The sequence below is a fragment of the Lepidochelys kempii genome, chromosome 11 (assembly GCF_965140285.1).
Source record: "Lepidochelys kempii isolate rLepKem1 chromosome 11, rLepKem1.hap1, whole genome shotgun sequence".
Taxonomy (NCBI): Eukaryota; Metazoa; Chordata; order Testudines; family Cheloniidae; genus Lepidochelys; species Lepidochelys kempii.
In genome coordinates this window covers 39,670,409-39,685,469 of record NC_136390.1, presented here as the reverse complement: position 1 = coordinate 39,685,469, position 15,061 = coordinate 39,670,409, and the positions used below count along the sequence as shown (strand labels likewise).

Genomic DNA, 15,061 nt, shown 5'->3' with positions numbered 1-15,061 from the left:
GAAGAGTTATGAAGAGCATTCCTGATCTGTTCCCGGCAAAAGCATCACACAGACAGACCAAACCTTTGTTCCCCCCTACCCCAGCTCTGAAAGTAACTTGTCTCCTCATTGGTCATTTTGGTAAGGTGCCAGCGAGGTTATCCTAGCTTCTTAACCCTTTACAGGTGAAAGGGTTTTGCCTCTGGCCAGGAAGGATTTTATAGTTCTCTACACAGAAAGGTGGTTACCATTTCCCTTTATATTTATGACAGACCTACACAAGAAAATTACTCCAGAACTAGCAGGGGAGACATATCTTTGGTCTGTTAATGGCTAAGAATATTTCTTTAAGCTTCTTTACATTTCTAAAACTTATCTAAGAGACAACAGGTGGCAGACAGCTCCTGTTCATTAAACTACTGTGGAAGGAAGGAGGGAGCAAGAGGAGTCAAATAATGTTTCTGCTGTCTGGCATCGAGAACAAATATGTACAACACCCTACTCCTATGGAAACTTGCATGGCATACTATCGCTGACAAATAGAGGAGATAGCTCGCAGATTCAGGAGCAGCCTGTGGAGCTGTGCAACACAGAGAGGTCAGAATTATTGTGGGCCAGAAGCCACCTTGATAGGGACCTAATCAATATGGGACAGACTCAAAATGTTTAAAAAAACAGAATAAAAAAGTCTCCTTTGGGCTGGGAACAGGTATGAGTTAACTGAAAAGATACATTTTTCTCAACCAGAACTAAGCATCACGAGCACAAATCTATAATATTCAAAGTACAAGATGTGAATTTAACTGTTAAGGAAGTGCTTGAAAATATGACATTTTACAGTCATATCACAACAATTATAATAAATGCTATATTTAACCTTTTTTTATCTTTCACAATGTGCCCTTTTTGTATTAAAATTTTGATTTAACCACAGGGCATGACTCCTCTTGTGCTTGATCAATTTAATGCAATAGAAGAACCTTTAACATCTGAAATGGTAATTGAATGTAACACTTTGTATTGTATCATTGCAAATCACAGTAAACAAATAAAACAATCCATTTTATATATATTATGGTTTTGGTAGAAACTTCCAAAACCTAAAAAAGGAAGCTTTTTGGCCCCAAAGATTGCATATTATTATATACTGAGCCAATGAAAACTCATTTCACTTACTTTTAAATACGTATAAAGGAAAGAATAGACCAGGGATCGGCAACCTTTGGCCCGCGGCCTGCCAGGGAAAGCTGCTGGCGGGCCAGACAGGTTTGTTTACCTGCAGTGTCCGCAGGTTTGGCCAATCGCAGCTCCCACTGGCCGTGGTTCGCCTTCCCAGACCAATGGGGGCTGCGGGAAGGGCGGCCAGCACATCCCTTGGCGTGCACTGCTTTCCGCAGCCCCCATTGGCCTGGGACAGCGAACCACAGCCAGTGGGAGCTGCAATCGGCCAAAGCTGCAGACGCTGCAGGTAAACAAACCAGCCCGCAGCCTGCCAGGTTGCCAATCCCTGGAATAGACCAATAGATGGTGGATGTGGGAGGCCATCAGCAGATCGCCTTGACTCTTCCTCTACCACCAGGTCTCCCCAAATTCACACATCTCACATTTCTTTACAGCTTGTCTTACACAACAGAAAACTTCTGGAATTTTTTTGGGGCCTAGACTGCGTCTTTCTTTTCTTACCTTGACATTGTCAAGCAGGCTTCCAGAATAAATCCATCTAAACAGAAAGATGTACATGATGTATTAAGCACAACACAGAACAGACCATGTTTTTTCAAACTGTATATTTTTCTATTCACAATTAGTTCATTATCAAAGTGTACAGTTAACGTTGGGCGGACAAAGTTTCTATATATATACCAACGTACCACTTGATAATTATTAGTGAGCCTATAAGAAAATGGCAAAGAGTCCTGTGGCACCTTATAGACTAACCGACGTATTGGAGCATAAGCTTTCGTGGGTGAATACCCACTTCGTCGGATGCATGTAGTGGAGATTTCCAGAGGCAGGAAATTTCCACTACATGCATCCGACGAAGTGGGTATTCACCCACGAAAGCTTATGCTCCAATACGTCGGTTAGTCTATAAGGCAGGAAATTTCCACTACATGCATCCGACGAAGTGGGTATTCACCCACAAAAGCTTATGCTCCAATATGTTGGTTAGCCTATAAGGTGCCACAGGACTCTTTGCCGCTTTTACAGATCCAGACTAACACGGCTACCCTTCTGATATAAGAAAATGGTTTATAAAACCGGACAACAGAAAATTTTTGAAGCACTGAATATTTCAAAACACTGAGCTATTAATGGATTGCTAAGATGTCAATTTATACATTACATTAGCACTTTTCACTTTATATATTAATTTTCTCCCTGACTTTACCTGGGTGTTCAAAAATCTCTGATACAATGCCATTTTTAAAAATGTTTCTGTATTATCTGTCTTCTTTTCCTTTATATATGGAGGACTGTAAATGTCACATAGAACAGACTTAGTGTTGGTGATGTGAGACTAACTCAAGAATCTTATCTTTGTACATTTCCTTTTTGATATCAAACTATTGTAAAATATAATTTTAAAAAAGTAAATTACAATTTTCTTAGTTTAATTATAATTCATTTGGTAGCACTCATCCATGGACAAGAAGACTGTGGGTCCAAATTTCATACTAGAATTAGGGCTTATAACCAGTGCTGAAAATGGAATTAAGAATACTGTACCTCTGATGAGACATTAAACCAAGGTTCATATTGTCTATATCACATGGCTATCCAAGTAGAAGTTAATCACATAGAACTTTTAGAGTCAGGGATAAATCCCGTAGTCTTGTCAACATTCCTTTCCTCAGTTATAAAACAGTCTAAGTGTACAGTATAAGATAATATGAATCTTTGTTGAGTGCATAATGATCACTAATTTTTCTTGTTCTGCATAATGTTATTGTAAAACAATTTGGGTGCATAAAGCCAATTTATATTCAGTTTTTCTGGAAAGTTTAAAGACCAGACCCTGCTACCATATAATCAAGGGCAAATTCCCATTGACATCACTCAGAAGACACCTAAAATATTTTTCACAAGTTACATTTATTCAGTAGACTAAAGGAGATTTTTAAAATCTTGTGAAGTTCTATTATTCTGTATGGTCTTCCTTCCTTTCTAAAGGTTTTAGAACTATTTGTTCATTAACACTCTTCTGTGAATGAATGTAGATCAAATTTAGAAAACAGCCAGGAAGAGACGTGAAAGCCAGGAAGAACTGTGAAATACTGCAGTACTCTAGAGTAACATCTACCTAAGCATACTCAATGGAGTCCCTGGTCATCAATGGCATGTGCTCAATGGCTTGCCGTATATTCCAAACATGTTATACTGAACCATTGACTCTATGCTGAAAGGACAGAGCATACATGGTATAGACGATCTAATGTATTCATCAACTGCCAACAGAAGATATTTTAACAACCTTCTTTCCTTCTGAATAATTATAAACCAGAAATAGGGCCAGTTTTCTTTATAAAAAAATTGTGTGTATCATTATATAAATAAATACAGACAATTAAAAACCTTTTGGGATCACTGAACCAAAAAAACTACAGCAAGATGACTTTATAAATGTAAGAAGTATGTACAATTAACTGAATAAATACAGACTGTTAGACAGTTCATTTCCAAAGTTTGCATATGGTACACGGAGTTCCAGTTTTATGACACAGCCAGGTGTGCAGTACAGTTTCAAAGGCCCAGATGCAGGAAGGGACTTAGGTGTTGTGATGCTGATCATTGTAGCACCTGGCTTCTAGAAAAATCACAAGAACAGCACTGTGATCCACAAAGCCTGAGGTAGGCGCCTAAGCTCCTATACAATGAATGGGGAGAGATAGGAGCCTTAGACTGTGATCTTCAAAGCCAGCATACTAGGTGGGCAGCCACCGAAGCCAACCAATGGGCAACATCAATCAGATGTGTGCTAAAACCTGTCCGTCTCATGGAGATAGGTGCCTAAGTCTAGGGTGCAGGGAGGTGCCCATCTCTGCTTGCAATCCACAAACCAGGGAAGACAGGCATTTGAAGCTTAAGTCACATGCAGGGGCCCAATATGGTAGACTTACTCAGAGACTGCCTACTGGATCGGACCCTTCAGGTGAGTTCATACAAAACAGACGGGAGGAGGAGGAGGAGGAAGAGGACCACCTCCCTTACACCCTTTTGCCTAGCAGATAGGATTCTCACCCAGGAAGTGGGAGGCCCTCAGTTCAAGTCCACCCTCCTTCTGAGGAAAAGTGATTTGAACAGATGCGTGTTATGAAATATTCCAACGTGGGTCTCCCTCAAATCCTGCATGTTGAAGTTGTTCCACTTCTATTAAATAATTGAATAATTAAATATTAATTGGGACAGGGAAAGCATTACAATGCCTCATGGTTAGGGCAGTCACCTGAGAAGTGGACAATCCCTGTTCAAATCCGCTGTCCCTCTCAGCAGGAGAGGGGACTACGTGAGTAGCCTATCCACGAGTTTATAAGGGAATTCTTCCTCCTCCGACCCAAACTCCTGGCTGTCTTGTGTGAACTCACCTGAGGGGCAAGATCTGTTAGGTGGCCTCTGCTCATGCCTCCCAGATCAGGTCCCCACACGCAACTTAGGCAGCTGAATGACTATCTTCCCCAGCTTGTGACTTGCTCTGGAACTCAGGCAGGAGATACGTGCCCAAGTAACTAAAGCATGCACACTGAAGCCTGACTCAGGGAGGAAATGGGCGCCCAGCTGCCTAGTGAGACTGCAGCACACATGCTCAGTGATAAAAACTTAGGCGCTGAATGAGTTGAGGCATGTCAAGGTTCCTTCCCCACTCTGAACTCTAGGGTACAGATGTGGGGACCTGCGTGAAAAACTCCTAAGCTTACTTTTACCAGCTTAGGTTAAAACTTCCCCAAGGTACAAACTATTTTACCCTTTGCCCTTGGACTTCCACTGCCACCACCAAATGTTTATCTGGGTTTATTTTTATTAGGAAAGCGTTGTTTGGAAATGTCTTTCCCCCCAAAATCCTCCCAACCCTTGCACCCCACTTCCTGGGGAAGGTTTGGTAAAAATCCTCACCAATTTGCATAGGTGACCACAGATCCAAACCCTTGGATCTTAAGAACAATGAAAAAGCATTCAGTTTCTGAAAAGAAGGATTTTAATAGAAGTAAAAAGTAAAAAAGAATCACCTCTGTAAAATCAGGATGGTAAATACCTTACAGGGTAATTAGATTCAAAACATAGAGAATCCCTCTAGGCAAAACCTTAAGTTACAAAAAGACACACAGACAGGAATATCCATTCTATTCAGCACAGCTTAGTTTCTCAGCCATTTAAAGAAATCATAATCTAACACATATCTAGCTAGATTACTTACTAAGTTCTAAGACTCCATTCCTGTTCTGTCCCCGGCAAAAGCATCACACAGACAGACACAGACCCTTTGTTTTCCTCCCTCCTCCCAGCTTTTGAAAGTATCTTGTCTCCTCATTGGTCATTTTGGTCAGGTGCCAGCGAGGTTATCCTTGCTTCTTAACCCTTTACAGGTGAAAGGATTTTTCCTCTGGCCAGGAGGGATTTTAAAGGTGTTTACCCTGCCCTTTATATTTATGACAAGGCACCTACAGGGTTAGAAGGCAATTGAGCAGGAGTTTTATGGATAACAGCGGTGCCTGAAAATGAGACTTAACTGCCTAAGTACCATCGTGGATCACACCCAATTCATGATCTGAATTTATGTTTTTACCATGAGGAGGTGTTGAAAAGATTTCCCTTCATTTTTAATTTGAAACTTGGAAGCAGGACTGGGAATTCACATATGTATTTCCATACTAAGTCTCTAAGCTTGTTAGCAGATTCTTACTCCTTGGTCTGTGCAATTTCCTGGAAAGCAGAGATGTGAACTACATAATTCACAGGATAACACCACTAAGTAGATCCACATCACTATACTGCTATTAGCTTTGAAAAAGCGTGAATGTGGCCACTCTGAAAGACAAGCTGCAAATATGAGGGACATTTCTTAAAAAAATGAAAAAAAAACCCTTCCGTTTGAGAAAATAAAAACATCTGGATGAAAAAAATATGCTTACTTATGATTTTACAAGCAAATATAATAGCTACAGTTTTTTAAATTCAAATGTTGGAAATAATAACACAATTCTTCACTTTTAAAACAATTGTATTAATTGATAACTTATAACAAGTACCATCTGGTCCAATCACTTCCAGCATTCCAGAGACCTGAAAAAATTGACAGGAAAAAAATTCAAGTTATCATTAAGAAACACATTTTATTTTATGGGGACAGTAAACAAATTTGTTGGATGAATATCGATATTCATCCGACTAGATAATTCTTCAAAATGTTCTTTTAAACAGAATCAGTTAGCCTGTTATGTGACAAACTTTCTATATGCTACAAATTGTCTGATTGCATACCTCAGATAGATGTCTACAACTTTTCTTCTGACTCAAAAACAGAACTATTTGTGAAAGGGATTGACATGAAGTATACAAAAATATATTTCTGTGACATACAATTTCCTAACTGTATGTTAAGCAGCTACAAAAATCCCAATTCCATATAATGACAGTAAAAAAGATCAGCTCTCCAACTCCTTAACTGGTAGTGTTTGTGGATCCCTGGTAGCAGTCGCCCAATGCCTCTCTCCCCTATTTACTAGTATGGGTTTTTGTGCTCCCCCAATCTGCTATCCCCTTTTGAAAAAGGGTTCTACTTGGCCAGCTGTATTTCTATTGTTGTATTTGGTCACTGGTGTGACAGAGTGGAGAATCATACACAGTGAAACTTAAGAAATCATTGGGAAAAAAAATCTGACAGTAGACTTCTTGGCATTTTTATACACACCCTTCTCAGAGGAGAATTTAGCACTAAGTTCATCAGATAATTATGTAACTGTACACCTATATTTTTCTAAACAAAATCATGTGAATTCAGTGCTCATCAAAACCAGTGAAAGAGGGACTTCAGTCTCCAGGGCTGTCAGTCTGGGACAATGACAGTAAAAGCTTTCCTATATTGCCCTGCCAATATGGCACTAATCTGATTCGAATGGACCATCTCTATGGGTTGGAGGGTAATGCATTCTTCATGCCCATTTAGTCCGTGGCTTTACTGCTGAAACTAATAGCAATTATGGTGATAATTTTTACGATGTGGATACTTTTTCACTAGTAGCCACACTGAGAACACCAATCACATCTCATGCAGCCACCAGATGGTAACTTCTCAAGCACTAAGGGTATGTCTACACTACGAAATTAGGTCCAATTTATAGAAGTCGATTTTTAGAAAGAGATTTTATACAGTCGATTGTGTGTGTCCCCACTAAGCGAATTAAGTCAGCGGAGTGCGTCCACAGTACCGAGGCTAGTGTCAACTTTCAGAGCGTTGCACGGTGGGTGGCTATCCCACATTTCCCGCAGTCTCCGCTGCCCATTGGAATACTGGGTTGAGCTCCAAATGCCTTATGGGGCAAAAACATTATCTCGGGTGGTTTTGGTACAGGTCATCAGTCACCCCTCCCTCCGTAAAAGAAATGGCAGACAATCGTTTCGCACCTTTTTTCCCCGTGCGGCCGCCATACTGCTTTCAGCATACAGTGCACTAGGTCTGCAAACCATAGTCATCGAATGACCGCTTCCACTGCCACTCTGCTCTCCTGCTGCTATGAATCCACCTCACAGATCCTCTATATGACCATCGTCATCCACCGCTTCCACTGCCACTCTGCTCTCCTGGTGGTCTCGCAGGTCCTCTGTCGTCATCTGCCGCTTCTGCTGCAACTCTGCTTGGCTGCTCTTGTCTTTCCATACCACGGCAAGCGTGCAGCCCGCTCAGCTGTTGTGTTCTGGCAGCAGACGGTACAGTAGGTCTCCAAACTGGTCATCCAACCACCACTTCCCCTGCAACTCTGCTCTCCTGCAGACGCCATACCACGGCAAGCATGCAGCCCGCTCAGATCACCGCGCAGTTATGAGTATTGTAAATACCTCGCGCATTATGCAGTATATGCAGAACCAGAACCTGCAAAAGCAAGCGAGGAAGCGATGGCAGCGCAGTGATGAGGACATGGACATAGACTTCTCTCAAAGCATGGGCACCGGCAATTTAGCCATCCTGGTGGCAATGGGGCAGGCTCATGCCATGGAATGCCGATTCTGGGCCCGGGAAACAAGCACAGACTGGTGGGACCGCATAGCGTTGCAGGTCTGGGATGATTCCCAGGGGCTGCAAAACTTTCGCATGCATAAGGGCACTTTCATGGAACTTTGTGACTTGCTTTCCCCTGCCTTGAGGCGCAAGAATATCAAGATGAGAGCAGCCCTCACAGTTCACAAGCGAGTGGTGATAGCCCTCTGGAAGCTTGCAACACCGGACAGCTACCAGTCAGTCGGGAATCAATTTGGAGTGGGCAAATCTACTGCGGGGGCTGCTGTGATCCAAGTAGCCAATGCAACCACTGAGTTGCTGATATCAAGGGTAGTGACTCTGGGAAATGTGCAGGTTACAGGTGATGGCTTTGCAGCAATGGGATTCCCTAACTGTGGTGGGGCGATAGACGGAACCCATATCCCTATCTTGGAACCGGAGCACCAAGGCAGCCAGTACATAAACCTGAAGGGGTACTTTTCAATGGTGCTGCAAGCACTGGTGGATCTCACGGGACGTTTCACCAACGTCAACGTGGGATGGCCGGGAAAGGTATATGACGCTTGCATCTTTAGGAACTCTGGTCTGTGGGAATGGCTGCAGCAAGGGACTTACTTTCCAGACCAGAAAATAACCATTGGGGATGTTGAAATGCCTATAGTTCTCCTTGGGGACCCAGCCTACCCCTTAATCCCATGGCTTATGAAACCATACACAGGCACCCTGGACAGTAGTCAGGAGCTGTTCAACTATAGGCTGAGCAAGTGCAGAATGGTGGTAGAATGTGGATTTGGATGTCTAAAAGCACGCTGGTGCAGTTTACTGACTCAGTTAGACCTCAGTGAAACCAATATTCCCATTGTTATTACTGCTTGCTGTGTGCTTCACAATATCTGTGAGAGTAAGGGGGAGACGTTTATGGTGGGGTGGAAAATTGAGGCAAATCGCCTGGCCGCTGATTACGCACAGCCAGACACCAGGGCGATTAGAAGAGCACAGCAGGGCGCGCTGCGCATCAGAGAAGCTTTGAAAAACAGTTTCATGGCTGACCAGGCTACGGTGTGACAGTTCTGTTTGTTTCTCCTTGATGAAAACCCATCCCCTTGGTTCATTCTACTTCCCTGTAAGCCAATGGCCCTCCCCTCTCCACTTTAATCACTGCTTGTAGAGGCAATAAAGCCATTGTTGTTTCAAATTCATGCATTCTTTATTAATTTGTCACACAAATAGGGGGATAACTGCCAAGGCAATCCGGGAAGGGTGGAGAAGGAGGAGGAAAGGACAAGGCACAATGCACTTCAAAACTTATTGAATGCCAGCCTTCTGTTGCTTGGGCAGTCCTCTGGGGTGGAGTGCTTGGGTGCTCGGAGCCCCCGCGTTTTTGGGCATCTGGGTGAGGAGGCTATGGGACTTGGGGAGGAGGGTGATTGATTACACAGGGGCTGCAGTGGCAGTCTGTGCCTTTCCTGCACCTCAACCATACACCGGAGCATATCAATTTGATCCTCCAGTAGCCGCGGCATTGCATCCTGCCTCCTCTCATGACGCTGCTGCCACCTCTCCTGTTGCTCCAGCCATCTATCCTCTCGCACATCCCTCCAGTCCTCGTGTTCATTTTGTGCTTTTCTGGACTCTGACATTGTCTGCCTCCACGCATTCTGCTGGGCTCTTCCAATGCGGGAGGACTGCATGAGCTCAGAGAAAATTTCATCGCGCATGCGTTTTTTTCACTTTCTTAACTGCGCTAGCCTCTGGGACGGAGATGCTAGGGGCAGCGTTGAAACATTTGCAGCTGCGGGAGGAAAAAAAAGGGAGAGTAAAATTGAAAAAGACACATTGGCCATTTAAAAGGAGGGGCTGATGTTTTCAAGTTAACGTGCAGCATAAACCCAATGAAACCCCCCTCACACCCAATTCTCTGGGATGATTGCTTCACCCCTCCCCACACCGCGTGGCTAACAGTGGGAATGATTTCTTTTCAGCCACAGGCAAACAGCCCAGCAGGAATGGCCACCTCTGAATGTCCCCTGAATAAAATTCACCTATTTCAACCAGGTGACCATGAATGATATCACCCTCCTGAGGATAACACAGAGAGATAAAGAACGGATGTTGCTTGAATGCCAGCAAACACCGGGACCACATGCTGCCATGCTTTCTTATGCAATTATCCCAGACTATGTGCTACTGGCCTGCTGTGGTAAAGTGTCATATCGTGGGGGACGAATTAAGGCTGCCCTCCCCAGAAACCTTTTGTAAAGGCTTTGGGAGTATCTCCAGGACAGCTTCATTGAGATGTCCCTGGAAGATTTCAGCTCCATCGCCAGAGATGTTAACAGACTTTTCCAGTAGCTATACTGGCCGAGAATGCATCCCAAGTCTTCAGGACAAATTAATCATTAAACACGCTTGCTTTTAAACAGTGTATTATATTTACAAAGGTACACTCACCAGAGGTGCCTTCTCCTCCTTCAAGGTCCGGAAGCCCGGGTTGAGAGGGTATTGGCTCCAGAGCGATAAACAGTTCCTGGCTGTCAGGGAGAACGGTTTCTCCGCTTGCCTGGCGTGCACTATATCTTCCTCATCCCCAAAATCCTCATCCCTGTTGCGTGAGACTCCCTTGCAGGAGTCCACGTACAGGTATGGTGTAGTTGTAGGGGAACCCCCTAGAATTGCATGCAGCTCATCATAGAAACGGCATGCTTGGGGCTCTGACCCTGAGCAGGTGTTTGCCTCTGATTTTTGATAGGCTTGCCTGAGCTCCTTAAGTTTCATGTGGCACTGCTGTGGGTCCCTGTTATAGCCTCTGTCCTTCATGCCCTTGGAGATTTTTTCAAATATTCTGGCATTTCATCTTTTGGAACGGAGTTCTGATCGCACGGATTCGTCTCCCCATACAGTGATCAGATCCAGTACCTCCCGTTCGGATCATGCTGGAGCTCTTTTGCGACTTCTGGGACTCCACGGTCACCTCTGCTGATGAGATCTGCACAGTCACCTGTGTTGATCAGCTTGCCACAGTGGCCAAACAGGAAATGAAATTCAAAAGTTTGCGGGGCTTTTCCTGTCTACCTGACCAGTGCATCCAAGTTGAGAGTGCTGTCCAGAGGAGTCACAATGGAGCACTCTGGCCTCCAGGAGCTATCCCATTACTGTCAAATTGCATCCACACTACCTCAAATTCGACCCGGCGATGTTGATTTCAGCGCTAATCTCCTCATTGGGGAGGAGTACAGAAATCGATTTTAAGAGCCCATTAAGTTGACAAAGATGGCTTCGTTGTGTTGACGGGTGCAGGGTTAAATCGATCTAATGCTGCTAAATTCGACCTAAACTCGTAGTGTAGACCAGGGCTAAGAATACGAGCTGTAATGGACTGATGCTGTAGACATGAACATTTCTGTACCTCAGTACCAGTGACCTGTGCCAGCCAAAATGTTTTAAATATGCAGACAATGGAACTTACCAAATCCTATAGTCTACAGTGTAAATATGTACTTAGGTTCAAAAAAATAGCTGATTTTTTTTTCTTATAGAAATTAAGCACCTTTACAAAGGTTACCACTCACATTAATAACTTTTAATATAAAAAAAAGGGATTTCAGTGAAGTCGGGACTATTCATGTGTCAGATTGTACTTTAAACTAAATTAGCTTTCAAGTTATACAAGTGTATTTTTACATGCTTTTGAAACCAGCAAACCCATATATTTCATTCTCAGCTTTAAAAAGCTTTCTGTTAACAAAAAAAAAAACAACAACAAACCTTCTTTAGACTTGGTATACCAAATTTCGGCCTAGGAGTAGGGGAGATTTTACAGAAAAATTACAAAGTTCTGAAAAAGAGAGTTTTATAATGGAAGCACTGACACAATCTTAACGCTCAACAACATGAACTGTGATGATATAATACCAGATACTAAAAACAAAATTAGGCCTAACAAGACAGTGCAATAAAAATGTCTTGATGTCAAGTGGCTTTCACCAACGAGATATTGAGTAACTCTGTGTAGGATTTACAACTGTGCAGGATGCATTCCTGAGATCCTGATTGCTATATGCACATCTGAGATATGAAGGATATTTGCATCAAGTGTCTTGTGCTGAATTCTTGAAAATCCTGTCTGTCAAAAAAATGGGGAGTTAACGTTTGAAAATAGAAGAGCCAACAGGTAGTTTCAATCCATGCCACAAAAGCAGATGAAATTTGACCATTTACATTAAAAAAGTACCATAAATTATTGGAGTATTACCAAGACTACATTTAAGGTGTGGGGGGAGACTTTAAAGAATAGGAAACAATAAATAATTCATATAATAAAGTATATAGAGCCTTACACAACCCAGGAAGATCAAAGTAAAAGATAAATTCTACTCTTGATTAGGACAGCAATTACTAATGCCCATAATGTGCCTGCATTAGAAGGCAGAATTTGACACTAATTAAGCCACAAATCACTCCTATGAGTAGGGACCTACCAAATTCACATTCCATTTTGGTCAATTTCACGGTCATAGGATTTTAAAAATTTTATTATTTCAGCTATTTAAGTCTGAAATTTCACAGTGTTGTAATTGTAGTGGTCCTGACCCAAAAGAGAAGGGGTTCCCAAGGGGGTTGTGCTACTGGTACCCTTACTCCTGCACTGCCAGTGCTGCCTTCAGAGCTGAACAGCTGGAGAGCAGCGGCCGTCAGTCGGGAGCCCAGCTCTGAAGGCAGAGAAGTCACCAGCAGCAGCGCAGAAGTAAGGGGTGGCAATGGTATTGCCACCCCTTACTTCTGCACTGCTACAGGGGTGGGAGTGTGGGGGGGTGTGCTGCCTTCAGAGCTGGATGTCCGGCCAACAGCAGCCACTCTCCGCCCACCCAGCTCTGAAGGCAGCACAGAAATAAGGGTGGCAATACCATGACACCCCTAAACTAACCTTGTGACCCCCCCTGCAATTCCCTTTTGCTTCAGGACCCCCCAATTTGAGAAACACTGGTCTCCCCTGTGAAATCTGTACAGCACTGTATAGGGTAAAAGCATGCAAAAGACAAAAACTGAATTTTACCTTGGGGGCTGCAGCCGGGTTGGGGGGGGGGCAGAGGAAGAATCTCTTACCTTGGGGGCTGCAGTGGGCAGCGTGGGGGGAGGGGGGGAGGCGGAGGAAGAATCTCTTACCTTGGGGGCTGCAGTGGGCAGCGTGGGGGGAGGGGGGGAGGAAGAATCTCTTACCTTGGGGGCTGCAGTGGGCAGCGTGGGGGGAGGGGGGGAGGAAGAATCTCTTACCTTGGGGGCTGCAGTGGGCAGCGTGGGGGGGGGGAGAGGCGGAGGAAGAATCTCTTACCTTGGGGGCTGCAATGGGCAGCGTGGGGGGAGGGGGGGAGGAAGAATCTCTTACCTTGGGGGCTGCAGTGGGCAGCGTGGGGGGGGGGGGAGGCGGAGGAAGAATCTCTTACCTTGGGGGCAGCGTGGGGGGAGGGGGGGAGGCGGAGGAAGAATCTCTTACCTTGGGGGCTGCAGTGGGCAGCCTGCGGGGCAGGGGGCAGAGGAAGAATCTCTTACCTTGGGGGTTGTCGTCCTGGGAGCCCGTGGGGCCCAGACCACATCGCACCTGGAGACAAAAGCAGGGTGTTTAGAAGCAGGGGCCGCACCCCCCAGGCACGGAAAGGCGCCGGGAAAGAAGCAGCAGACCCGCTACCTGTTCATATCGCAGGCCGAGCGCGCTGGCGGGGTGACCGGCTCCCTCCTACTAGAACCGGAGCGCGGGAGCCGGGCCTGGCTGCCGGAGCGTGACCATGGCAACAGCGGCGCCAAGGCGCGGAGCCCAGGAGAACAGGGCCCGGCCTGCAACGCTCCGGCAGAACTAAGGGGTCCGGGCCGGCTCCGCCCGCGGCCTCCCTCTTGCCGGGAGGGGGGGCACTCCCGCATCTGGGGGCGGGCAGCGGGGAGCCCGGCGCCTGCTGCTCCTTCAAACCGGCAGGCCCCGGATTGTCTCGGGGCCGCAAAGCAGCTCGTGTGCGGCTGGCTTCGCCGGCGGCGCTCCGCCCTCTTGCCCCGCGGAAGGCACCAACACTGACTCTGCAAAACATAGGTTGCTCATGGATATGAAAAAAACCACACCCCTGAGCAACTAGGGTGGTCAACTGTCCAATCTCCCAAACCCAAACCCCTTGCCCCACCCCTTACCCCAAGGCCCCGCCCCTTCTCTCTCCATCCCGCCTCCCTCCGTCACTCGCTCTCCCCCACCCTCACTCACTTTCTCCAGGCTGGGGCAGGGGTGCAGGCTCTGGGAGGGAGTTTGAGTGCTGGAGGGGGCTCAGGGCTGGGGCAGAGGGTTGGGGTGCAGGAGTGTGTGGGGGGGGGTTCTGGGAGGGAGTTTGGGTGCAGAAGGGGGTTCAAGGCTGGGTCAGAAGGTTGGGATGCAGGAGGGGATGTGGGCTTCAGCTGAGAATGGGCACGAGGGATTTGGGGTGCAGGAGTGGGCTCAGGGCTGGGGTGCAGTGTGCAGGCTCTGGGAGGGAGTTTGGGTGCAGGAGGGAGCTCAGGGCTGTGGGGTGGGCTCTGAGAGAAAGTTTGGGTGCAGGAGGGGGTGTGGGATGCGGGCTCCAGCTGGGCAGCGCTTACCTGGGGCAGTTCTCAGAAGTGGCAGCATGTCTCTGTGGCTCTTTGGTGCAGGCAGGGGCAGCCAGGCCTGCAGCTTCTATTGGCCGCCATTCCTGGCCAATGGGAGTTGCGGAGTTGGTGCTCAGGGCGGAGGCTGCTCACAGAGACACCCTGGCCACCCCTGCCTGTGCCTAGGAGCCACAGGGACACGCCACTGCTTCCAGGAGCCACATGGAGCCAGGGCAGATAGGGAGCCTGCCTTAGCCCTACTGCGCCACCCCC

At 46.0% G+C, this 15,061-nt stretch overlaps 1 protein-coding gene across 8 annotated transcripts in view; it reads right to left on the bottom strand.

Annotated features, from left to right (window-relative positions):
- ERICH2 (glutamate rich 2) overlaps positions 1 to 14,325 on the bottom strand; it is a 46,112-nt gene extending 31,787 nt beyond the window's left edge. For 5 of the 8 annotated variants that reach the window (XM_078847959.1, XM_078847960.1, XM_078847962.1 and 2 more), the window contains exons 1-4: positions 13,875 to 14,325; positions 13,739 to 13,787; positions 6,225 to 6,258; positions 1,663 to 1,699 (exon numbers count right to left, since the gene is read on the bottom strand). In XM_078847959.1, coding sequence (XP_078704085.1) covers positions 1,663 to 1,699; positions 6,225 to 6,258; positions 13,739 to 13,787; positions 13,875 to 14,104 — 350 coding nt within the window. In that variant the 5' untranslated portion in view covers positions 14,105 to 14,325. Of the gene's footprint in view, positions 1 to 1,662; positions 1,700 to 3,642; positions 4,017 to 6,224; positions 6,259 to 7,599; positions 9,984 to 10,642; positions 12,315 to 13,682; positions 13,788 to 13,874 lie in introns of those variants that run through there. The other 3 variants (XM_078847963.1, XM_078847964.1, XM_073305794.1) reach the window with 3 other exon arrangements.
- Between the last annotated feature and the right edge of the window lie 736 nt (positions 14,326 to 15,061).